Raw genomic sequence first — 27603 nt, 5'->3', positions numbered from 1 at the left:
CTAGGATGTTAGCCAGCTCTGACGTTCAGCATCACCATGAAGTCACAATCGGGTAAAACCACATGTCCAAGGGCCATAATGAGCCCGCTCAAAGGTTTAGGTAGATCTAAGATAGTAAACTGTAATGCATGCACCCCAAGACAGTATTAGTTGGCTATACTCACATTGCATGAACGCCAAATAAAGGTTATTTTAATTGTATCAATGAAGGGGTAAAGCGTCTTTTGCAAAGACGCATTTACAGCGACACTTCTCGAGTCGGGAGCGTGAATGTAAACACAATTGCATATTACACTGCATTACAACATACACAAAACCATTGTACATTCCTTGAAAATGAGTTATTTTGAATATTTTTCCACTCCCAGTTAGTTGTCTTTTATTGTAATTGTAATTTTGTGTTGTGCGGAAAATACGGTACATATATAATCTAAAAAAAAAAAAAAATGCCACTAGTAAAATTAAAATAAAATAAAAATAATAACTCCTTTGACTAAGTCCCTTTGAAACATGAATTTAAACTCCAGGAACAAAAACAGTGAACAAGAATAATATTAAGACCCACGATAGCAGTTCTTACTCTCTTTTCATCAGTCATCTGCTTTAATCAGACACTTGAGCTGACATTGAACTGTTGTGATTTTTTCAGAGGCTGTGCCACAGGTTACTGATCTTCGAAATAAATGATTAAATGTACAGTATCCACGTATCCCAACCCCAGGGTTGGCAAACACTGCTTTCAGCAGCTACATTTTCACGGCTCAACCATGTAGTTATGTGTCGGCCAAAGAAATATGCCAGATGCTGTAACTTCGAATTTTGCATGTCGCAGAAGTGATATTTTATTGAAAGTTGAGCGGCACGTGGCATCCAGTGGGCTGGGCCACTGCTTTGAGAGTGGAGATGATAGCTTGATATTTCCCTTTTGTTCTGCTTTTTTTGATTCATGCTATCAATCAGAATAATATAATTAAACAAAACATGCCCCCCCCCCCAAAAAAGTGCCACACCACCCAGATAATGCTGCGTATAGTGTCACTTGATGCTCAGACCATCCAATGACTGTGTGAACAATAACGGAACACCCATCTTACAACACTCAGACTGATAAGGAATCAGTGAGAGTGAATGAGAATGCCGGGCATGTTTTTCTAAGTGTATGTCAAGTCCCAAGCCCTAAAATTGTCCACTTCAGTCATATCATGTGACTTGAGTCCCCCCCCCCCCCCAATCTCTGACCAAAGGGGTCCATATATATTCTTTTAATGTAAATGAGGGAGTTGAAGTAAAACAATGATGGAAAGTCAAGTTAAAGGGAATGCGCTGGATCAATAGAAGGTCTCATGACATGCTGTCAAGCATCGCAAACAAGAAATTAGCAAAACAGAAAAGGCAATGTCACTCCTCAATAATGTGCAACACGCCCTAAAATGGTGTGTTCAATGAGGGCTCCTCTTGAGCAAACAAAGCAATCCCAATGATCAAAAACAAGACAGCGGGCTTGTCTCAAAAACAACCAGTTGAACAGGGTGACTGACAGTATTTTCCACTGCTTAATAATTTAGGGAGGATTGAGAGCTGCTCTTTGCAAGCAAGCCAGTCAGCTTGTTGTGTTTGTGCTTGTCAGCTGCAATTTCCAAACAGTGTTTTTTTTTTTTAGCAGAGGGGGCACCTTGCCCAGCCAAGGAATCCCAAATGCCCTTAAAAAAAATACAGAAGAGCGCATTTTACTGCCAAACACATTAGCTCCCGTTCTTTATTTAAGCCTTTGTAAGACAGATCTGTGGGCCTTCGCTCAAACGAGCACAGCTCACTCGCCAAGTTTTGCCTCTCGAGGAGACTCCTCCACTTGGTCTTTGACAGCCCCCCTTGAACCCCGGAGAACCCTGGTGGTAAAGTGAATTGATGAGTGGGCAATCTCTGTCTGCCAGCTGCTGCTCCGGCCAGGAAAGTTGGGATGTTGCCAAAGTGAGTGAAGACTTCATCGAAACAAAAAAATATGCCCATATGCACCAGACTGACAGTGGTTTTAAACATTCAAAATGACTGGAGAGCTGCCTTGCAAGCCAATTTTCACTCATTTGAATTAAGGGAAAGTCACCAATGATAAAACCGGTAAAAGAATGCAAGGTCTTCAAACCTAAGACAAGACTGTGTTTTACAATCACACTTAACTATATTTAGTTTATTGTGTCGTCTTATTTCTGGCCATCCACTTCTTTCTTGACAATCACGCCATATTTTTGTGGTTCAATACCAAAGTTTACATTGTGGAACCTCAAAATCCATACACGGTCATCATTTTTCGGTTGCGCCGCATTGGTAGATGTGCGTTGCGCAGTCACTTGGTGAGCAGGTGAATAGTCGCTAACTGCAAATTTAAAAAAAAAATTTGTGATCCCACTTAAGTCAAGTTTGGTCACATGCCTTGCTTGGTGCGCGGTGAGCTTTAGTTGAACAAAACTTGAGTGTGAATATGTGATGTCACTGAAGATGTGATACCACACAACACCTCATTTACAGCTAGCATGAGAGGATTAAATATGCACCTTTGGGAATAGATTTTGTTTTAGGTGGCACATTTATTTTTGGTGCATACAATGTGTTAAGATTGTTACCACTGACAATCACAAGTCGAACTGCGAACCAGAACTTTCTCATTGTCTTACAGAAGCTACGTTAACTGTTAGCTTCTCTGATAACGAAACTTTCGAGTGCAAACTGTTTTCCTTACGAAACATAATTATACTAAGACTCATTTGTGTTGTGTCTTTTAATGTCCATGGCTTGGCCCAACTTGGTTTTGACCACACCCATGCCCACACATGATCGTTGCTGCCATTATAATGATTTAAACTGCAACATCTGTGTGCGTTATAAACCTTTTTGAGAGAGGTTTGACATCTGATGACCCTTTGAGTCCATTAATCTGGTGTTCCAAATGAGTTCCGGGATGACGTTTCCTGTCCCACCAGTACACACATTCCCTCTGAAAAGCTCTTCACGTTTTGAAGTCAGGGCTGATTTGTTCCCCCCACTTAAGACGTGTTATAATGGTCTCCACTATCGGTACAGTGGGAACCCTAGGGATGTGACACGACCTCAGAAAAGATGGAGAGAGGTCTTTCGAGCAAAGCCCCTCAGGAGTCGTCAATGGCTGGGAGTGTTTCATACATGTGATTTAGAAGAAGTCCCACATTAGGGAAACATAGGAAATTCCAATTTTGACAGACTGACTGAATCAAATAACATATTATTCAATTTGTGTCTATTCTATTGCCCAATGCATCAGTAGTTCCCGAGGCTTTTACGTTAGGGACTCACGTCCCCATGTAGAGATCTATTTATATCCTCGCGTCACGCGTAACACCAAACTTAAAATGTACAGTACTTGCATAAAAAGTGGATACAGGGATGATCATAATAACTGATTCAATGACCGTTAAGAATTTGGTCAGTCGAGAATCGATTGTGTCTGAAATTGAATAGGGCCAATTAAAGAAAGTCAAGTTGCTTGTGAAGTTGATTGTGCTATTGGTTGCAACCAGAGTGTGGAGTCAGTCTTACTATAATAGTTGGTGATTGAAAGAGTAACAACATTGCATCACCAAAGGGAGGTTTACATCCGTGCAAACCTATGACGCAACCCGTCTGGATACCATTATTCCTGTCGCATTAAAACATAAGTTCACAAGAGTCATACATTCCGCTTTCGGTCATGTGGACAACTCTAATTTCATGCCTGATATTTTGGACCACTCAATAACTATCCATCCATTCATCCATTTTCTGATCTGCTTTATACTCAAGACGGGTCACGGGGGGTGCTGGAGCCTATCCCAGCTGTCTTTGAGCAGTAGGCGGGGACACCCTGAACCGTTGCCAGACAATCGCAGGGCACCCACAGGCGAACAACCATCCACGCTCACACTCTCACCTAGGGACAATTTAGAGTGTTCAATCAGCCTGCCATGCATGTTTTTTGGAGGAACTCAGAGAAAACCCACACAGGCACGGGGAGAACATGCAAACTCCACACAGGAAGGCCGGAGCCGGGATCGAACCCACGACCTCTGCACTGTAAGGTTGGCGCGCTAACCACTGGACCATTTGGATTATTCATGCTGCCGTGTCCTTATGGAACCGTTACTTAATTTTAAAGCATTAAAAATACAAACCAGTCATCATGGAAGTGTCACAAAAAACAGTGACCAGTGATTTACATATTCTTTGACAACACTAGAATTTAACATTCCTATTGCATATTATGTTGCCACCTATAAGATCAAATTGAGGTCCAATTTAGAAAAGAAATGGTAGACACTCATGGGTCCTTAGATATACAAATGCAGGGTTCCTCCACCTCAGTGCAAGTTAAAAGTGTAAATATAGCACTTTTTGAAATTAAATTTAAGGCCAACTTTCCATTGTATTGTAAGAATGGAATGTATTTTGAGATTTTAGACTATTAATAATCATCAAGTCCTATTTATCATCTCTTAAAACTGATTAAAGATTGATTTGAGACATTTTAATTCCAATTTAGGCCTTATTTTCAGACTCATGGATGTACAAAGCATTTCAGGACTTTTTTAAAGAATTGCGGGAAGCCTGAAATGGCAATATATTAGACAGCTTTCAAGATGTAGTTTACAGCGACACCATTGCAAACTACAAAAACTTTACTTGGCCTGACATTTAAATCAGAAAAAAGATTTAAAAATCTCAGTATCTACGAGTCTAACTTAATATTGTAGCAGATGGGGAGCAGATGGAAAGTTTTGTACTGCTATCTTACTGAAGTACAAAACAGGACAATGCCAGTAAATAGAATTTCGGTGTCATCATATTACATACAGTATCTTATTACCAGCGCAAATAGAGTGCGCTATGGCACTGATTGATTAGCATGGGGTGAGATTAAACACTGACATGAATCCTGCTTTCTGCTTCGTGCACATTCAGGGCATCAACTCGTTGATCTCAACACCATCACTCAGGTTTATTTATTTATTTATCCCCCCCCCCCAGCGTTGACATTCATGGCCCTCAAACGGAGCGGCGAGCTTTGTGGCTGATTGCGCCGATATGACAGCTGATAATTGAGGAAGTGGAACACACATGAGTAGATTGGACGGCATTGTTCGCTAAATGACAAGATCTGTCTTCCTCTTCGCCTCCTTAATTATCCTCCCCCGTTTATAATTACACGTGTGAAGGTCCCGAGGACAATCGCTGTTGTGTTGTGCTGTCTGCTCGCCGGAGTCAGATGAGATAGGCAGGGAGATACTGCAGAGGCCGACACCGCTTGTTAATGAAGGTGACTGCCTGTTGTTCAAGATCAAGGCATTCATTACGCTCGCGATTCAAACAATGCACTTGAATAACAGAGCGCTCATGCGCAGGTTTGTTACATGCCGCCAAATGGGAAAGAGCTGGACTGAAATTGGTTGAGACGGCCCGGTGATCCAGTGGTGAGCGCATCGACCTCACAGCGCAGAGGTACCGGTTTTGATTTCAGCTCCAGCCTTCCTGTGTGGAGTGTGCATATTCTCCCTGTGCCTGCGTGGGTTTTCTCCGGGTATTCCAGTTTCCTCCGACATTCCAAAAACATGTGTGGCAGGCTGATTGAACATTCAAAATTGTCCCTAGGTGAGAGTATGGGTGAGGATGGTTGTTCGCCCCGTGTTTCCTGCGATTGGCCGGCAAGCAGTTCAGGGTGTCCCCCGCCTACTGCCCGAAGACGGCTGGGATAGGCTCCAGCAACCCTTGTGAGGATAAAGCAGGTCAGAAAATGGATGTATGGATGGGTTAAAATGGTAGACGAGCTGAACATCGACAAAATTACACGATGCTATGTGTCAAAAACCGTGTTCCGGCAGGACGACTGATCGACCATTTACCACTAACAGTCCATTACTTTTCTGAGTTAAAACATATATTTGTCACTAAAATATTGCAATTTTACTGTGAATGAAAAGCAATGATGCATGGCTCCATCTTGAGGCTCTTACAAGCATCCAGTCAGATTCGTGTGACGCCATTGCTCTTAAAAAAAGAAAAAAATAAATAATAAAAAAAGAAAAAAAAAACTTTTTTTTTTCTTTCAAACATAGTGAAACTGCAGAAAAAAATGGGGAGGAAGGGGGGTATTGAGATGCAGTCCATGCTTTTCCTCCGAACGCTGAAATATTACCCAATGTGGCTACGTGGTAAGAACAAAATGAGCAGCTCAGTTGGGAGGGGCGAGCAATTACTTTTCTCAGTCCAAACTTTATTTCATAAATAGTGGACTGAGCACATGGACAGAAAGGCAATGATGTCAAGCGCATGTTGAAAAATGGTCGCACTTAGTAACAATCCAATCAAGTTATTTACTTCCGAATGGGACAGCAGCAAACTGCCAAATATACGGCATCCGTCAGAACAAGACACTCCAGCAAACAACAGTAGTGGCGAACGAGGGCCTGCCATATTTATTCCTTGGCATGTGTCTATTGGCCATGGTAACAAGATGAATTTTTAATTGAGGAGATAGTGGCAGCCAGAAACAGGCTGCTGCAGCCTCGGGGGTACAAAAACGGTACGTGTGTGTTGTTTGTTTCTTCCTTTTGTATACTCGAATGGTATGTGTTTTTTTTTTCCTTCTTTTGTATACTCAAATGAAAAAAAAAAAAAAGAAAACCCTCCTCAACCAGGGAGTGATGACTGGTAGTCACCTACGGGCTGCGAACAAAACACACATCACAGTACCTGCTTCTGCTCATGTAACTGTACAGCAAATAGAAAAAGTCAACTGAAATAAAAAAGGGAACTAATAATAATAGTAATAAAGATAATGAAGACTAAATCGCTTTGTATCTTTATATTCGTTTGTTTTCACGATTCTATGTATTGAATTCTATTGATTTCCAATGACATCCTGAGAAAAAAAAAAAAGTTAGTATACTTAGTTTTGTGGCTGAAAAGAATTAAATGCATTTCCATTCATTTCATTGGGAAACTTTACCTTGGGTTACAAACAGGGTCACAGAATGTAACCTGAGCTTCCGCTGTATTTAATTCCTTTCTCAGAAGAACCAAAAGGTCGTACAGGTCATAGTTCATGCTTGGAAAGAATTTGAAAATATTTATCTTGGACTCAGTTTTCTCTCTCTCTCTCTCTCTCTCTCTCTCTCTCTCTCTCTCTCTCTCTCTCTCTCTCTCTAGTCTGGCATTTGTAGAGGGGTGTGTAGACTTTTAATATCCATGGTATCAATTACTGTGGGTACTGTGTCATATAAAACAAGCATAAAGATCTAAACAGCAACATGCCTGAGCATTCAAACTTCATTTCGAAAGAAAATGGCCATTTCTTGCCGTTCCACAGAAACCACAATATAGGCAGCCGTAAACACTCGTCGGAGGCTGTCATTAGGCGCAGCGAGTGACCTGCGGGTCCTGGGGTAGCCTTGTAATTCCATCTTAATGAAGGCGATGAATAAATGATTTGAGGCACTCTGCATTGAGAAGTCTGATCCGCGATCAGCAAACCTCCGTGGGGCCGCGGGGAACCGCAGGGGAGACCCTTTTCCCGCTCTTTCTCGATCCTTTAACCTCTAGTTTTGCCTTGCTCAATTTTTCTCTCTCGTCTTCCACCCCTCCTCCTCCTCATCATCATCATCATCTCTCCTCCTTCCCTCCTGCGCCGTCTTATTATTGGCAGATAGCAAAGACCCCCCATCAGTCAGACTGACTCATCCCATCATGAACAACTGGTGGGTGTTTACATGATGTGATCTTAATGCACGCTCATTTTTTTTCCCCTATGATGCTGATTGTTATTTTACCGTTATAGTTATTATTATTATTTTTTTCCTTTCCAGTGATTTCAGTCGGGTGAGGGTAAAAAGTGTAACTCCGAGAGATCCGGCAATCTCACTCTATGGACCAGCAAACAAAGATGACAGTAATAAAAAGAAGAGGCAATTGCTTTTTCATTTCATTTCCACTGGGAAATCAGGTGGAGGGAGGAATAAAGGAGCTATAATAATAAAGTTTAAGAAAAAAGGGCCTATGGCTTCCCCATTCCCTCAGCAAAGCACAAGCAACGGCCACTGTGGACAGTGCTTCGCTCAGGGTCGTCCACATTATTGCGCGGAAGGCAAGAGGCTCTGAAGCAAGCGGCGGGAACTTTACGAGTCAAAACATAAAGTCCCGAGCTCGGGGTGGACCGAGTGCCATTAAACACAGCACGGATAAAACTGACAATATGGTGGAAGGAAATCAAACATTTTCCTTCACTCAACCGTCTTGGAAGATGAAAATCCCAAGACTTTTATTTCGTCCGTGCAGCCAGAGCAAGGTGAGTAATGACGGGCGCGTGGGTGAAGAGGAAGGGGAAAAAAAATCAATTCACCAAGAATCATCATTTTATGCTGCTACAATTCGGCGGACATTCACAGATTTAAGAAAACATTGATTTTCCCCTTAGTAGCACGAGGTTGACAGAGCTCGATTCCTGAGGCGAGCAGTTTTGCACATGCCGCCCTTATCCTGAAAGAAGGCGGAACAATCAAACTGGCTCACCCGTTGGAATAATGTGAGCAGGAGTTTCCTAATAATTGCAAAAACAATGGCTACCGTGCAGCTGACATATGGTACATGGGATGAGTTGGTCCAATTATTTAATTTTGTTGAACAGAAAATACAAACAAAATGATCATGCTGATAAGCACGGTCAATGTTTTAGTAATTACAAAGTTTTCTTGGTCTGGAGTCACTCCTTCACACTTTTCTGTAGCTCAGTACGGATCATTTCAATCTGGTTTGCAATGCATTTTTTTTTTTTTTCAGTCTTGAATAACCAACACCAAAGCAAACGTGCCTTGTCTGACATTTTCTGTATTCACAAATCAAAAGTAAAGATCTGATGGCGACTATAATTAAGTCATGTAAATATTTCAAAGGAAGGCGAGTGGTAACAATTATCATTATGTGTATACAGTATGGCCCAGTGCAAGGTAAAACAGAACTCGATTGAAAATCAAGGACATCCTCCCCGTATACGTAATTACCATATTGGAGTGAATAATAGACGGCCCTGATTATAAGACGACCCCCTCTTTTTCAAGACTCAAGTTTGAAAAAAGCCTTTTTGAACCCCAAATTAATTTTTATACAGAAAATAATGACAGTACATTTGAAACAAATGATTATAACAATATATTTGAGAGAAAAAGCATGTTATTTTGCCTCATTCAAATCTTAATATCTGAACATTTAAATATGTAAATTAAAATGCAATCACATTCGTAAATTAATGGCTTCTGGTTTTTGAAATGTAAATGACATCATAACTTCTCAGCTGCGGTTAACGTGGCCGATCTTCAACCCACTTTTCTCCAGATTGTCGCTACTTTTCTCCATTTTCTGTTATCTCTTCTATTATTTTCTTCTCTTTTCTTTCTTACCGCTATTTTTTATTTTTCTTCTTCGTGCTACCGCTATTTTTTTTTTTTGATTCTTCGTGACAGGGGTTCACTTTGGCCTGGGGAGTCAAGTTCAGCATTCGCTTCAATGATATCTGGCGCCATCTAGCGTCGTGAATGGGTATAACGTCTAGACCCCGAATATAAGACGACCCCCACCTTTTCAGTCTTATTTCAATGCAAAAAAACACTGTCTTATATTCAGGCCAATACGGTACTGCAATGGCAATACATCCGCATAATTTGCCGAAACCCCCTTCTCCTTCTGACATAAAAGTGACTACAGTCAAACTGAATGGTTCCACCGTTGTCTCAAACTTAACTTTAAACCGTAGACGAGGCAAAAAATAAAAATCAAAGGCGTGTCTAAAACTCCCCGAAAATGGCAGATGGTTTATGACCCTACCGATCCAGGGTGTTTTGCTTTTCTTTTTCATAGCATTATTCCATGCAGCACCATCATTATGATGCTCATTACCATGGCATATAGTACAGCCTGAACATCACGCTTAATGGGCCACAATAAAGACACCACTTTCTTTGTTTTATGGCTCAGTTTTCTAATGGCCTACTTGGCTTTCTTGCCTGCTCTCTCCGAGGAGCCATCCAGATCTCTTTAAAACCTGTGATATTCTCAACACACGCTTTCCTCTCGGCCCACGTTTGCCTCCATTCCTTTTTAGCACGCGTTGGACCCCCCTCCTGCCTGGCACCCAGGGTCCGCCCGTAGTAGCCCAGGGCCCTTCCTGTGCCTTTAGTTTCATTAGCAGGCCCCAGATGCTTCGCGGCTTACGAAATTATGAAGGGCCGAAGCCAACCGCCTCCAGATGGGACCCATCTATATTCAGATGAGCTGTTTCCTCATATTCAGAGCAATCCCACCCTGATGTCCTACAGTGTTGTCAACAAACATGCTGACAAACACAAACACAAGTGAGAACAAACAGATGCACGCGTTCACACTGGAAGTCGTGCACACAAGCGAGGCGTGCGCGTACACACACACACACACACACACACACACACACACGCACGCACACACGCACACACATACCGGAGATGTACGCAGTGGCGAACTGCAGTCTGAGCTGTCGTCGGCTTAAGTTTTCATAGCTCTTATCTCGTTTTGGTTTGTGGACATCGAAGCAAGAGATTTACAAAATGGAAATTTTACTTTTGCGCATAGAGAATTCAACGGCAGGCACTAAGATGATTTAAATCAGCAGATACATGTGAAGCAATTTGTCATAGCATGATTCTCAACTTACAAAGGCGAGAGCAAGCCATTGTAACCCAATTGCAGCATAATGGTTCAGCAACTTTAGTTGTGATCATATTCGACTCAGTGCCCCCCCCCCCACCCCCCCACCCAAGTTAGGACATATAAATGCCACTCGTACACTTCTCAGTCGGCTCGGCTCACCAAACGTCAGTTTTTGTACTTCAAAATAGTACCATGGCCAAAAAACACATACACTGGTTGTCATGAAATAACCTTGGCCATAGGGAGAAAAATTCACAAGGAGACTGAGGGCAGCAAGAAAACAGAGCCCAAAAGAAAATGGAAAGTGTGTCGTGTAAGACTGCAGCATTCGGAGCTAAAGCAAAAGAACACAATAAGCATTTTATTTTTTTTAATGAAAAGACGGTGGTAGGACTAAGTTCTGCTGTGCCCTCTCTTATTTTCTTTGCTGGATTTGTTGATTTTAAAAAGTTACTGTATTATACTGTACTCTTATTTTTATGCATGTTCCGAATAATTTATTTTCAATTTTTATTTTTGTCATAATTTCTAGACGCGTGCCTTCAAAAGTTTCACACGTACAAAATTCTTGGTGGCCCTTGTTCATGAAATAAACAAACACTAAGACTCACACTAATACTGAAAATGATCCATTGAATATCAGACATTGTATTTGAATTGTGGTAAACATTTCAAACGTGTAAAAAATATGTTGGTAGGTTTGAATCACTCATCAAACATATATACAATCTGACTGGTGTTGCGGCGGACCTCAAACATGTTAATGGAGATCTACGGGATCCTTTGCCTCACTTTCTATGTGCTCGCTAGGTTCATTCAGGGTATTCTAAGTAATTGTCCAAAACAAGTACTTTAGGTTAACCCATCCAAAATCGGCTTCATGAATGCCAATGATAGACTTTCGTTTTGCACCAACCTTGAGGGTCTGAGCAGGCTGGGGGAATTTTTAAAACAGCGCACATTGGATTTGCAGTATTTAGAACTGCTGTTGCATTACTGTGAACATCCTACTCCAGTGCTGGGGTGTATACAGTTGTTACTGGTCCCACAGAGGGTCCTAATATGTCCAATAAACACCTGACAGCATGTCTTTGTGGAATCTCGAGGATGCCCGTAAGCCATAAATTGGAGTCGTGGGGTCAGCTGGCCATTGTGCTTAGCGCAAGCAATAAGCTTCAACAGCCTATAACCTAGCATCGGACCTGTCAGCCCTTTCTGGTTACTCTGGACCGCAGGCGGCATTGCGAACAATATGTAAATTCTACACAGAGCAAATGAAGTAATGTACAGAATGTGTTTTTCAGGCTGAGAAATGTGTCCTGGGAGACACTGGCTTTATAGCCACAAATCATTTGATTCACCACACGGGATCAGGTTGTGGACTCAAAGAGGTGATCATGAGGTCTTTGGACTACAACACTAAAAACAGGCGCTGCCTAACAGTACAGTAATCAGGGGACTGTTGGCCGCAGAGAAAACTGCAACGCCTCACCTAGTTCATTATAAGATGACACAACCAATTTGTAGCTCTGCCCGCTGCAATCTACCAAATCTCCCCCGACAAAAGCATTTAGATTAGAGCGCTTTCAGGGAGGACTGCGCTGACATGCGTACCCGGCCTGTAAAGGGGAAATGAAGTGCCTTTTTAATTCTCCTCCAGGCAAACATAAAACTGTCCAGGTAAGTCATTTGGGAGCTGAATGGAGAGCTGGAAGTTGTAACTGTCGCAGCACCCCTTCGCCACCGTTATTCCTTTCTACACGATGCTACGCAAGCTAACGCAAAAGCCATCGCGATGCTCATGCAGAAGATTATTAATCTATTTGTTACATTTTGTCCCATTATTTCTTCCGTATAATCCGCCTGTCACTTCCTCTGGCAGCCTGCTAATGAGTTTCTGTGAACAAAGGAGCTGTTGATTGTCCAGATTAAGACATCTCGATTTTCCTCTTTCGCCTCACTTTTTTCTTTGAGGACCCCACTGAAAAAAAAATGGCTCAGGTAAAATAAAAAAATAAAAAACAACAACAAAACTGAAATTGAGAGTCATTCATCTCAATAAGTCAAGCTTTGGGATCACTTTTCTTGTAAGTCTTTACAGATCGTAGACATGGATAATGGTGGTGAAACATTGATACTGTGAACGTCACAGCGCCGCATTGAACAAGACACATGAAGGCCGCTATTCTTCTAAAGAATCACTTATATTCCAGAATTGTTTTGTTGTGTCGTGTTGTGCTGGAACGGTAAGTCATAAAACTTGCATTTATGTGACAGCTTCAAGACGCAGCATTTTGGGGAAGTGCTTCACAATGGATGCAGCGATGCTGCTGGAAAATGAAATGGTACGGTACATTCATTACCGAACTGAATTAGATCAACCTATTACGTAGATGTTAGCAGTTTTGGGAGAAAAAACACCCAAAACAAAACATACTTTTTGATGCAAAAAGATGGCAGCCAAGGTGTGCACACCAGAAGATAATATCCATTCAATTAAAGCATTAAAAATGTATGACGAAACAGCTTAATTATTTACGTTCTATTCATGTTGCTACGGTATGTTTTTATATAATTAAGTACACCAGAGTAGAGTGATATTCAGAATCCTCTTTGTTGTATGTCAAAACACTGAGCCACACTTGTATTTACTGTCAGGAGCAACTATAAATAAAACCACATTTAGAATGTAACACACACGTAGTACAAAGGACCTTTCTGTATTTGAAAAAAACAAAAAAGGAAGCATTGTATCATGTTCGGTCCTGACTACTTGCCCTGAACACAACACGCTGTGATTTCAAAGCAAATGTGAATGGAGGGTTCGAAAGACGTTACTTCAACATCCTTTTCAAGTGTCTTGGGAATAGTGCATGGATAGTTTTGGCATTTGTTTTGTTGCACTTCACATGCAGAAAAACATTTATTTACTAAACACCTGGGGAAGAGTGATGTGGAAAGAGGGAATTATGTGATAGTGAACAATTTAAATATCAAGATGAATTGGATCCAACTGAATTCAAATACAACAGAGGGGATTTATTAATGACGACAAATAAACAGAAACAAATTGGCTTGTAATAAATAGACACACATTGCCAGGTATGTTTTGTTATTCCAGACAAGTCAAGGTTTGCTTTATTGAGTTGCATCACTGGACAGTCGCGTCAACATGTCCGCTATGTGCGTGCTGCAACGAGCCCGTGCATCAGGTCAGAGGTTGCGATGGCAAAAGCAAAGGCTACCGAAGTCGGTTGCAAACGTTCCCCGAGCAGCTAAATGGGTCCACATGATGTGTTTATGAAGCGAATCTGTTTGGAAATGAATCGTTAGTCTCGGTTTTCATGCTCAAATTAGCCGAGTCGGTCCCTGTCCTGTTTGCCCTTAATTAACAAGCGCTCAATTCCCCTATTAATTAGCACAAGCTATTAGGTATTTTACATCACTCTTCATTTGCCCACAATTAAAATGTCTATTATTAAAAGGCACGCCACATGGTTAATTGTGTGAGTGGCTCTGCGGCAGGATAGGGGAGGGGAGCAGAACGTCAGCAGGAAGCGGTGCTCTAGCTCAAACAAAAAAAAAGAGGACCCCGCCGCCTCAACAATGTCACACGCTAACTACGTTCGCACCCAGATGAGCGAGCACAGCGGTTCCGTAGGAGGACGGAAGGTGTAGCTCTCATCAGCCCAATAAATGGTTATTAGCGCTCGTGGCAGGGAACATAGATTTAAGGTTGTCGGACACAAGTTTCTGCTATGGTCCAAGTACTTACATGTTCCTTTGGGGATAATGAATCCATACAGTGCCGACTGTGTACATTAATTAAAACAGCCAGGAGTTATTGGAACAAATCGTGCTACATTCCAGCATCAGAATAATTTGCCTACACGACCCTTTTTGTCAGTGATCTGGTCGCCAATGATGGTGAGAATATGCTGTCATCCCCTACAAAGCTTCGGATCGATATTCTCATTTACAAACAAGTCTCAAGCAGCTCAACAACATGGACAAAAGTCCAAAAAGTGTCTCGGGGTTCCTTGAAAGGCGCTACAGAAATACAACTTTGGTAATATTGGTCTGAGATGTTTCCAAGAAGGAGAATTCAAACAGCGGAGTGGGGATATTCTTTCTGGTTCCCTCACCTTGCATCGCCTTCCTCGCCCCTCAAGCCTCTGCCAAGGCTTAACAAGTGGCAAGGGAAGCAGCAGGCCAGCGCTGCGTTGATTGACAGAACAATTACTGCAAACACGCACCCCGATGGAGAGGTAGACAGCTCCAAATAGAATTTCACCCGGCTGTTGCATCACACGCTTACAGGAATACTTTTGGTAGGAAAGCAAAATTGGCCTGACAGACAGACCGAATGACAGACTGACTGACTGTCTCGCTGACTGACGCCGAGTGAAGCTCTTAGAAACAATCCTGATTTTTGGTTGTCTACCTGTGAGAAACAAAAAAAAAGGGGGGGGCGGGACTTAGGGCTTTTTACCCTTGATCCTGTTTGCCTGCTTCCAACTATTTAGCAACCCAGTCCCCCCAACTGTAACTGTTCATCCGCTAGCTCAGTTAGTGCCGAAGCTATTTTTAGCCTCACACCTGCTCAACAGTGAGGGACAAACGGAATGAAAAAAAATGTGAAAATCGCCAGTATTTGGTAGATATAATACGTGGCGAAGTATATTATGATATCAAAGATTCAGACACACGGTCACTGGATAGTATTCATCTTCGACAGGTGTGACAGGTGTACAATGTTGGGAATTCAAACTGAAGCTTGTTTCATTTGTGATGACACTCCCAGTCTTTCATGGCGACACCCTCGACCGAGTGTTCCCCCTTGTGTGTTTTGTTTCTTGTTTGTTCCCAGTGTCCTTGTTTTTTACAGTATATGAGCATGTATGTGTGTGTGTGTGTGTGTGTGTGTGTGTGTGTGTGTGTGTGTGTGTGTGCGTGTGTGAGACACTCTAATGTCCAGCTCCTAACAGACCTGACATACATCAACATTCACATTAAAACAAATAAAACTATGCAACTGGCAAAAAAATAAATAAATAAATAATTGAATATACCATGTTTTAAAATGTTAGTCAAATGCCAGACATTTTCATTTATGTTGTTAAGGAGAAATCATTAAAGCGGACTCCAATTTGAATTTTAAATTGGACAGTGATTTTAAATTGGAATGGCAAATGTGTGCTGCTGTAAAAACATTTTTTTAATCCTAGCGAAAGTATAGCCTCTAATTTATGACAGCACTTAGAAACAGTAATCCATGCCTTCATTATAACTTGACTAGATGACTGGAATAAACTTAATTTTGGAGTCAGCCGGTCCTCCCTCAAGTATCTCCAGTTGGTCCAAAACGCTGCTGCTTGCCTCCTAACTGGAGTTTATAGGAGCACATAATGTAATATCAATTTTGGCCTCTCTCCATTATTTTAAGTAACTGTAATGAGGGGTTTGGTAACAAGAAAATGCTTATAATATTACTGATTTATTACATATGAAAATTTAAAATTTTGGTACAGATCTTAGCAAGTATCATGGAAGTTGTCATCTTTGATTTGCTTTTGCGGGCCACTTAAAACGATGTGGCGGGCCACATCTGGCCCGCGGGCCTTGAGTTTGATGGCCTAAAAGGAATATTCAAATAATGTGGTTTTTTTGTTCTCGGTCTAGAAGTGTGGTTATAGCTGTGGCTTCCACCAAACAACAGTAAGTGAAGTTCCTACTGCATTGTTAAAACCTTCGGTGGTTTAATCCACCTGGAATAAAAATTCATCCGTCCCACATTTCAAAGCGATCCAGTTCCTACCATCACGGTTGCCCTCCAAGACCAACGGTGGCTACAGGAGTCACGGAGTGAAGTAGCGGTCGAGAAAGGTGTGGATGAAAGGATATGGGATAGATTCTTCCATGTGTAGCTTTAAATGCCCTGCGGGACTTTAATCTGTCATTTGTCCCTCCCCGAGATGCCCCATTTTAGCCAAAGTCAGCCAAGCTCTGTAGCCTCAGGGTGCCATCGTGGTGGGGGCCCCGGGACACAAGGCACCTGTGCGAGGAGATAAAGGCTTCACCTCTCGGGCTTGTACTGATACGTGTTTTTTTTTTTTTTAAAGATAAAGATGGGAGGGATGGAGGTGGGGATGGAGGAATGATCTTTTTTGGTTCACCTGATGTCTGTCTACCTGACTGAGTAATATTACTTGCTTTTACTTTCTCTTCACCTTCTCTGTCGAGTTCCCTGTCAGTCTTGCTCCACTTTTTTTTTTCTTATCGCCGATTCCTTCTGTAGCGTCTTTATCCTGTCCTGTGTGAATTTGGATCAGGTGGGGAACGCTCTCGGCACTGTTCTTTTTTTTTTTTTCCTCTATATCGGCAACTGTCAAAACAAGATTATTACTTGAGGAGCTTTCTGAGCTTTGTCCAGTTGATGGAAAGTCAAAGCGGTGGCAGTGTTGAATGCATCTTGACCACTTTGTGGGGTCACAGAGAAGAAACGTTTTACAAATGCACGATTAGTTCATTTTAAAGAAGGAAAATTGTGCGCGCAGAGAATTTTTTTTTTCATCACGTTCAATGGAATATTCAATAGAGGCATTTTTATAATTGACAGTTGAAATGCATTTTACTATTTACTATTTGATCTGGGTACATTTGAGTCTCTTTTTTTTTAAACTTAGGTAAAGGTGTTGAATCATCACTTCAACTTTTAACCGTCTTTTTTACAGCGTGTGCATACTTTTGTCACTTGTGGCTGAGTGATATGATACAAGAGTATAAATTCACTTTGAGATGTCATCTTAAAGTATATGACACTCATACAACCTTTGGATCAACTTTTGGAAAATATGAACCACCGAAATGACATTTTGCACTCGTGGTATGGTTAGCACCTGTCTAATTTCACAGCGGGCAAAAGAGCGATGCAGAAGGGCGTGAGGAGCATCATGTCGCTTGTGCTGCATCACAGACAGCAGTTCATCTGTCCTGTCTACGCTATCGAGCCCATCGTTTCCGTCCATTAGACTGCAACCGGCGTGCCGCGGGAACGGCCGGCTCGGGGTGCTCGGCTAGGCAGACGCACGCGGCTCATGGGTGGCAGATGCCTAGTGTTTCTGTGGATGCCCTCCATCAAGCGGTGACAGATGTCAGGGCTCCTCTTTGGACGGCAACACTTCATCACACTGCAGTGTTTCTACCTCCTCGCCCCGCTGAATACACCGGCCTGCTTGGCAGACGCCGCATCCACACACACACACCCATACACACGCACACATGCTTTTCTGCTTCCATCAGTCATCCATATTACATCAGACAGCCATCATAGCGGCAACCGATGGATCACATGCTCACGTGTGTTAACGCTCTTGATCGGTTAGGTTGTACGAGCGCTGACACTGTGTTAAGGAGGGGTTATTTTGTTGGGTAGGGTTCTTAAAGCTGTTTAAGAATTTCTTTTTTTTTTTTTCTAAAAGGCACCTCGTGTCAATGTGGTAATTTGTCACTTACCATCTTGGCCTGCTGGTGGACTTCACAACAGGAGACATGCCATCTCTGTAGAGGCTCTTGGTCTTGGAGAAGTTGACCACATTGAAAATGACCCTCTGCAAGACAAACAAGGAAGACAACTCGGTGTCGTATGTGGCGAGAAAGAATATCAATTACACCAAGAATTTTCAGGATCTCAGGTTCGTGTGGTAAAATTTTACCCATGTTGTCACCCTCTTAAAATACTGGCCGAATACATATTTTAATGAAACATCTCCACCCACTTTGTTAAAATCAGCCACATTCTCGGTATTCAATTCGACGCCTGAATTGAAATGATCATAAATAAAATGAATCAGCATTTGGTTCCGTTTTTCGTGTTTTCTGAAAAAATTGACTTCAGACCATTATTGTAGGAAGCGAGGATTATGCAACAATTCTAATGCCAAATATTTTCATGAATAAAATATAAATTTGCAATCATTCAGTAACCCTTTGCCAGAGTGTATGGAAAAAAATGTTATTTTACAAGAACAAAGTAGGAATGTGGACACAAAATTAGCATAAAAGCCATAAATTGCTCTCAAAATATAAATGTTAATTCCTGCCACCGAACACGACAAATATGTTGAGGTGGCCTGGCCAGAACCACCACTGGTCCTGCATATTCATGTTATAATATACGTTTCAATAATTATTTCACATTGCATGTTATTATTCTTTATTATCTAAGCCCTTAAAAATATATTACTTCTATGTACAGTAGTTCCTTTGTTGTTTTTATTTTTTTGCAGTATAAAATCGAACAGAATAATATTCAGCACCCGTTTCCTCAACAGTGTCAGAGCGAGATCTCTCTTTTCTGTAACGACGTGATGTTACTTTGTCTTCCACTAATGCTTCCAATTCCATCACTTTAAATTTCGGTTTATGCTTGATGTGCTTTCCCAACTTTTCTTTGGTGAAAACCATCAAAGTGACAGTGCCTAAAGAGCAAAACCTTTGCATGACCGCAATCTCCATCTGTTGCCACTTTGTTCGAGTGAGTGAACATGCAATTTGGTGCCAACTATTTGGGATCTGTCTGTCAGGCGCTTTCAGAAGATGCCTAATTGATTCAAGTTTAATTTTACAGGGGTCCTCCATTTTGCAGCAGAGTTCTTTTTCTTTTTGACAACATGCATGATAGACATTCGCTAACCTATACTATTGCTAATTGCATAGTAACATCCTAACTACCGTAAATATTTGTATGAAAACTCTTCTATGAAACAATTAAATGAAAAAGAGCAATTACGGCAGTAACTGAGCTCGCCTTCTTGAAGCATGTGATAAAATATTCGTACGCTGCTGTGGAAACTTGTTCAGTGCATAACTAGGTCAGGAAACTGAGGAGGCCCTGTTCAACCACACACGTTTTCAATGTTGGAGGTTTCACTGGAGGTTTTCCTATACACTGTTATTTTATTTATTCTTTTTTTTTTTTTTTTGGGCAGAGTCCTACTCAATCTTCAACAGGCGCAAACCATCCCAAGATGCCTCACAAGCAATCCGCATTACAGTGAGGACATTAGGCTGCTTTAATGTCCTGCAGCTCATCCCGCGGTGCAAATAAATAAATAAATAGATTTTTTTTTTTTTACATACATACATATACAGTATATATATCCATCCATCCATCCATCCATTTTCCAATCCACTTTATCCTCACAAGGGTCGCGGGGGTAGGTGAGGGACACCCTGAACACGTTGCCAGCCAATCGCAGGGCACCCAGAGATGAACAACTATCAGTGCTCACACTCACACCTGATTGAGCACTAGGGAGTGCTCAATCATCCTGCCATGCATGTTTTTGAGGCTCGGGGAGAACATGCAAACTCCACATAGGAAGGCCGGAGCGAGAATCGAACTCGGTACCTCTGCACTGTGACGTCAATGCTTTAAGGGCCGCCTGTGTGTGTGTGTGTGTGTGTGTGTAACGATTAAAACATATATATATATATATATATATATATATCAAACAAAGCAGGGGCTAAGGACAACACTGCTCTCAACCATGGCTCTGACGAGAGAATCTTGAAGCTCATCTCTCGTGGACCAACATTTGCCAGCTCACGTGGAGAGAGGAATATGCAAATCTGTTTTGATGAAAGTCAAATGAATGACGACGGTAATACCGCACGGAGGTAAATGAATGTTATTGATGGGGCATATCAAATTACCAAGCAAGTCTAGGTGGTGAAAGTTAACTGGGTGCTACTGAAATCCTATTACAGGCTCGCCACCGTCCTCGCCCTCCCCGCCATCCCTCCTCCCTTTTTCCTCCCGCCTAGCATCAGAGGAACGAGGATTGCGGATTGTGGCAGGCTGATTCAGACCTAGCTAAAATGACATCTAACTGATGTTGAGACTGGCAGCAGGCTCCTGTTGCAGGGAGATAAGACCATTGCTGCTGGCATTTCAATTACACTTTACTGCCCCGCACATCTGTTGCGAGAGCTACTTTTCAGCCTTTTCCCCCCCTCAGGCAAATGCTGCATTACTTTGACTCCGCCGGCTTTCTTTGACTGCCTTCGCCATTCTTTATCCGCAACAAATTCAGATTGTCTTCTTCCTTTGCTTCACTCTTACCTACTGCTTGTAATCTATTTATTCGGCCTGTTTAACTCGGAGGAAGCCAGAGCTGGGCGGATGACAGACTCGCCGGCCTCCGACCAGCACGGGAAAGGCTGAAATGCAGCCAGAGTAATATAGAAAGAAATGGCGGAAGACAAAGAGACAGTGAGATAATGGCTCAGAAGAGATGCATAAGGGGTGGAAGACTGAAAAAGCACTTTTAATGGAAAAAGAAAATGAACTGGGTGGGCGGATGTGGAAGACAAAGACAAGTGAGTTTAATGGGAGACGCATGACAAGCGGAGGGCTACATTTTCCTCTGGTCTGTGACTCGATGAAAGCTTGGAATTAAACACGGAAATTTAACCAAAGGTCGTAACCTTGTATGACTCGTGTACTAAATGAGTCGTTTATAGAAACCAAGCACCGGATGATGGCTACGGCTAGAAAAGAAGTTGGTGACAAGAAAAATAGGGTAACCACATTTTAACAATTAAAGCCACCTTGATATATACATCCAATAATCGGTTTTATGCAGAACCCGTACCTTGCGGTACCTTGACTTACAAGTTTCATTTTATCCATGACCAAGCTCGTAAATTCTTACGAGCAAACTGAAGCAGAGCCAAGAAGATGGCAAACCGTTTTAGCAACATATCTGTTTGACGGCTAAGTTTGGCACTTCTTTTTGACGTTCCTTGATTGTACATTCCAAAAAAATAAAAAAGTGGTACTGTATAACATGTTACAGTCACACTCCATTAGGAATAAGTCATGTGACCAACAAAGCCACCATGGCGAGCATCCTTCGGCTTGTTTACACTGCCCTTTGCGAACAGTGAACGTCTTGTGCCCGAAAGTGAGGGGTGTGGCCTTGGTCAACAATCTTGCGAGCAGTTTTAACTTCGCAAACAGCTCCTGGAAGTCACTTATGTGTTACAATACGTTTGGATATGGCTAATTTCATGTCAAAGCATCTTGCTGGTTAATTGAGAAAAGTACGTGAATAAAAAGAGAGAACATCCACTGAATGTTGGCTTCCTGGATTAAAATGCTGTTTTAATAACATTGTATATATATATTTAAATGCATCTTAATCAATCTTAATCTTCTTGGGAAAGGCATAACATCGTCATCCAATGAATTCCACGAATGCTCACTGAGTGAGCGGCGAGCCCTGTGCACTGTTTGCAGTTTGTGCATTATCACGCAGACATAAATGTCACAGGGCGTTAAACAAACTCAGCGCTTAGCATCTGCCTCTTGCTACTAAATGCGCAAATGCCTGACGATGCATCTGTGGGTGAGCATCACACAATATACTGTATCCATAGACTCGACTCCACCTCTGTGCGCTGAAAGCCTGAAAGTAGTAAAACTCGCCGCTCCACCAACCCATGCGCGCACACACACACACACACACACACACACACACACACACACACACACACACTGCTGTGGGGCCAATTCCCCAGATCGTTAAAAACGTACGCGCATCTAAGACCAATTTAGACGCCGGTGTGCTGGTGTGTGTTGGGGCTATATGTGCGCGCACATGTGCAACCCTGGAAGATTTAATTAGGCTGGGAGCAGTTAGAAGAGATTAACATCCAATGCTGTCTGAGCTGTCATGTCACTGAGGCGTGTCAAAGCCTTCCGCTGCCCCCCATCACTGCATCAATGGCCGACTGGAACAGGTGTCTGTGTGGTGACTCCACTCACGTAGACACACACACGTAGCCCTGCTGGCAATAAGAAACCATAAACTTTAAATGGAAAGGGGGACAAAAAAGTAAAAATAAGTAAGGGCCTACACCAGAGATGGGCAACTTAAATGACGGAGGGAGGGGTGTCACAATTTTTTTCATCAGCGCTATTCGGGGGCCACACAGGACAATGCACGTAACACCTAGCCAGATGTATGATAAAAATGTTATTTTAAATGTGTTTTGTAAATGGCGGCGCGGGCACCCGCAGCGGCTCCTCTTGTTGTCTGTTGTCTGTTTAAGAGGGAGGCAATTTCATCTGTGCTGTATCACATTTGACAATAAAGTTGTACTTGATAAACACAAATAATCTCCCCCCCTCCAAAAAAAAAAAGACAAATGAACCTGCAAGATGAAGTTTCAGAAGCAGGGTTGCCCCCCTGCCCCCAAATACAAAAACGAAACCAAAAAAATTACGATTCTGTGGGGATGCATTGTAGTAGTTGAAACATGTTTGGCAATCCACCTTCCCTCAATTTAATTTTCTTTCTCAGAATGTCGGCCTACCAGTTAGTTGCTCATCCCTGGCCTACAACATATATATACTGTATATAATACAGTAAATACTAATATTTGCACCGTAAAATTACACACATTTATTCCCAGTAGTCTTTTTTTTTTGTTTCTCGTGGCTGCTATTTTTATTTATTTTTTTTGTCCAATCATATTGCAGCCTCTAGGCGCTGTCATGTCATGACCTTTCAGAATCAGCAGTGCTTGCCGATGTAACTTCAATTTTTAATCGGCAATGGCACCGTATCCTAAACCAATTCGGATTTCAAAGTCGCCACACAAGAACATCAGCATTTTTCCATACTTTTGGTCAAAGCAAAACTGTTACAACAGCCTTTTAGTCCATTGTTCCAGGAAAAGGGAATAGCAAACTTTTTTGATTCCACGGATTCCACAACATCAGTTCCAAACCTCAAGACAGAAAATATCATCACCTTTCAAACAATTTCATATTTATTTCTACATATCGTGTTAATTAAACAGAAAAACAAGGTAAAAAAAAAAACACTTGATTCTGGGGCTATTAATTTTATTTCTATTCATTTATCGTCACTTATTATGAAGGTTAAGACAGTGTGAAATAGTTCAATTTTGTTGTATCGTTCCTCTTTACACAGAGCATGTTAATTTATGACTTTAAAAGGCACCTGCATATCACGACGGCTCTTTTCCAGGAAAGAACTGCTTTTCGAATCAAACGCTGACCTTTTGATAGCCATCGATCGGTACTACAAGCACATGCTAAGCCATCTCGGGAGAGGGAGAGGGTTAATGTTTCAGGCCAAAATGAGTTCATAGGTTTGATCTCTTATCACTCGCATCGCATTACATAGACAGCCCTCTGAGAGAAAAGCATCAAAAAGAAATTCTGAATATGATCTCACTCACCGTGCAAAGACATTTCAAGCAATAGGCCCTGATATAGATCATCTATTTTTTTTCTTCCCGTCTTTGTTGTCAACCTTTCACAAGTTTATAATTCTTCTTGTTTACTACTGCAACGCTCAAACAGGTCCTTGGACAATTACAGTGATTCTTTATTTGGTCTTGCCAAAACAATTTAGTAGGCGTTTGTAAGAATAGTTGAGCTTGTATGACGAGAACATTCTGTGCTGAATTTCTGAGCGACAGCCCCTTTTCCAGGAACACCCCCGAAATATCTCATTACTCTCATTTATTTCCCAGTGAATTCCACCTTTCATACAACGTCCTAGTAAATCCGCATCATTTCCATAAGAATCACCGTCACAAAGGAGTTCACACCATGTTCAGGTAAAACTACCCGGAAGAATATTTCCGCTTAGTATTTGGGAAACAGGAATCAAGAAAAATAACCAAAGAAACATGGCGCAGTGAGACTGGCTGACTTTACAGCAGCTCCTATACTTTTTGTTCTTCTACATTCTTCCTCCTTAAAATTAAAAAAATAAATAAAAATAAAAAAAGCAAAGCAGCATTTAGGTAGGTAAGTTTGCGGTGGTTTCCCCCTTGGGTGGCATTTTCATCCGTTCAAGCGAAGCAGCTCAGCTGTGGCTAAGCTTCTGTAACGTCTGGTGACAGTAGGCAAGGTCACGAGGTGGTGATAACAGCATGACAGGGGAACACTGAGGGACGACCCAAAGCCCTGAAGGAGAGGGAGGAGGTCATCGTCTTGCATGTGTAGCCTTTGGACATGTGTGTGTCGTGGGGGTGGCGGGGGGAAGGTGCATGTCAGGTAGCAGGGTGGACAGGCACGAACCCACCGGGAGAGCACACGGATGACCTTGAAAGGATCTGCTCTACATAACCTGACAGACAATTCACCGAGTTCCATGCTGACAATGTCACAAAGCAAAAAATCAGTCACACAGGGAGACACTCCGCCCACATTCAGCAATACACACTTGAGCCTCTGAGAAAGAACACCGGATTGTGACAATGTCACAATTCTTGACTAAAGAAGATATCATTGCATAGTTCGATGAACTAAAACCAAATTGAAATATAACCGAGTGCCTGGGAGGTGAGTCTCTTCCGCAGCGAGTAAACAGAACTGGTGTTCCGTTTTATATTCCGTCCTAAAACCTTTATTAACTTTGCCGCTGGTTTCAAGTCATGTTTACAAATTCTTCACTGCCGCACAAGTTTGGAAAAAAGTTGAAAGGTGCAATAGTAAATTTCAGACGAAATCGAATTTTTATTTTATTTTTTAAAACACCAAGATGCTCCAAACGTTCACATTTTTTTCAGAAATGATCGGTCACATTCCAAATGTTCTCCATAGGGTGCACAAAGCGTGTCAGAAAAGGTCAAGGACTGATGTCAAGAGTTTTTTTTTTTTGTTTTTTTTAGGGGGGTCCCCCATTTTTCAGAGTAAACACATATGGAGGTTCATCAGTGTTTTTTGAAGGATGTGGGGATGGAGGGAGGGTTAGAAATTTTTTTCTTTTTCCCCGCATTGTTACTGAATGCTTTCAAGAATTGCACACACGTACAAAACCTACTGATATTTATATTGTATTTTATATCCAGGGCACCAAAATAGTTGTTCTTATTTAAGCCTTTGGGGGATATAAAATCTCATTCAACATTTGACATCCCAATCACTCGACCAGTGTTTGCCAACTTTTTTTGAACCAAGGCACATATTTCACATCTTCAAAAAAAAGAAAAAAAAATCTCACGGCACAATACTTAGCAAAAGGATCCGCAAAATTGGATATACAACTTCATTATGTACCCATTTTTAAGTCATGGATGGAGGTGCCAGACGCACACCATGACATGTTGATGAACGCACACAAAACCTGAGAGGTACAAAAAAAAAACACTGCCGCTGCAAACTTGTGTTTATGGACACATATTTCTCAACGCACACAATAAGCAAGCTGTGAAAGCCGAGTGATAAACATTAGTTCACCGGTACAAAAGTGTATATATTGTTTTTTTTTTTTGTTTTTTTTTTATTGCCTTCATTTAATCACAACTCCAAATACTGCACAGCCAACAGAAACACGGAAAGCACTATAATAAGATCGCAGATTAATGCTGTGATTTCGTAATGACTGTGCATGCGTGCGTGGTCAGCAGGCTTCATATTGACGGAGATTTGGAGCCTCGTCTGTTTTACACAACGTCCGCTTGGACAGCTCCCAGGCAAATAAGAAGTCTTGCTGAAAACAGCTAGAAAACAGCGGTGTTTTTATTGGTAGCCCGCTGCCAACATTCACAGCCACTAACAATAAATATTAGCGTGTAATTGTTGGGGTGCGAGGGGGACAGACCAGCACAAGAAGGAACCGCACGCAAAAGGACCTTCCAGTTGCAAGTTTTGAAAACATTCCAAAAGATTTCCTGAACAAAACAGAGCGCAGCTACAATGCAGTGTTTATGCGATTTATGTTCCTATGGCGTAGTACCAAATGACTGCCTCCATGCTTTTTGCAGAGCACATCAAATAAAAGCTGATTGGATTTTTTTTATTTTTTTTGTTGCCCGATGCATTTTTAGCGCCTCGGTGAAACAAGATTATCAATACTATATGTATTGGTCATAAACCTGATACTGGACAATCACAACGTTTGCAAGCAATAAATTCAAAGCATGTAAAAAAAAAAAAAAAAAGGCCTCCAACGAGCTGAGTTGCATTTTAAAGGAGACGTATGATGCCGTTTCTTCGTATTTATTGAGAATCACAGCGCAGGGCTGCAGGGCAGCGAGGGTTGGCATTCTTGTCTCATGCAAATGCACCACTGCTCACCCCGCCCCTCTCTAATGTAGGGCGTGCCAACACCTTCGATTTACAACATTTACAACAAAGTACAAATGCACTTGGACAAATTTGGATTGTATTTCAAATTGTTTTTTAGTTATAAAATGAATGTCGTGACACCGTTTTTTTTTTCTTTACAGCTACTGTAAATAATGGATCTCTTGATCTTCAAACGTGTTGAGGTTGGAATTTAGGAGGCATTGGTGGGGGGGGGGGGGTTGAGAACCCATTCACATGTCGTCCTCCGTGTTATAACTGTTGCACGTTCAAAACGATCATTCTGCATCTCGGGAGCATGTCTTTCGAGTTATCTATTTCTTGCCTCTTTCTGTTTCAGGCTATCTCCGCGCCTACGAGGCTGGAGCTGGGCTGGGCTGAGCTGTGCTGTGCTGTCAGACCCTTCTACAGCACAGTGGTTGTCAGGAGTGATGGATGACTATCAACCTTCTGCTGTCTTCTACTATGCTCCTGGGAGATTTACAGGCTCGTGGACTGCCAGGCATGAAAACCAATCTTTCTTCTTTCATTCGTCGCCACCTCCTGCCTCTCTTTCTCCGTCCGTCTACGCCTCACCCCTTCCTGTTTCCAATTTAAACATCTCAAATAATGCTTCCATAATGGAATGATGTGTGCAAAACAAAAGTGGTATTTGTTTGTGGCCAGAAGGGGAGAAGATTGCTCCTCTTAAAAGGTTATTGTGGTTGTGTTAGAGGGAAGGCGTTGTCAGA

At 41.9% G+C, this 27603-nt stretch overlaps 1 protein-coding gene across 1 annotated transcript in view; it reads right to left on the bottom strand.

The window, feature by feature from the left end:
- The window catches only part of agbl4 (AGBL carboxypeptidase 4), a 270285-nt gene that overhangs the window by 154973 nt on the left and 87709 nt on the right, over positions 1 to 27603 (bottom strand). The window contains exon 4 of the mRNA XM_019896549.1: positions 18250 to 18344. Coding sequence (XP_019752108.1) covers positions 18250 to 18344 — 95 coding nt within the window. The remainder of the gene's footprint in view (positions 1 to 18249; positions 18345 to 27603) is intronic.

Source organism: Hippocampus comes, unplaced genomic scaffold, assembly GCF_001891065.2.
Source record: "Hippocampus comes isolate QL1 unplaced genomic scaffold, H_comes_QL1_v1.1 scaffold22, whole genome shotgun sequence".
Taxonomy (NCBI): Eukaryota; Metazoa; Chordata; class Actinopteri; order Syngnathiformes; family Syngnathidae; genus Hippocampus; species Hippocampus comes.
The sequence above is the reverse complement of the archived record's forward strand: the minus strand, read 5'-3'. Positions and strand labels throughout refer to the sequence as shown.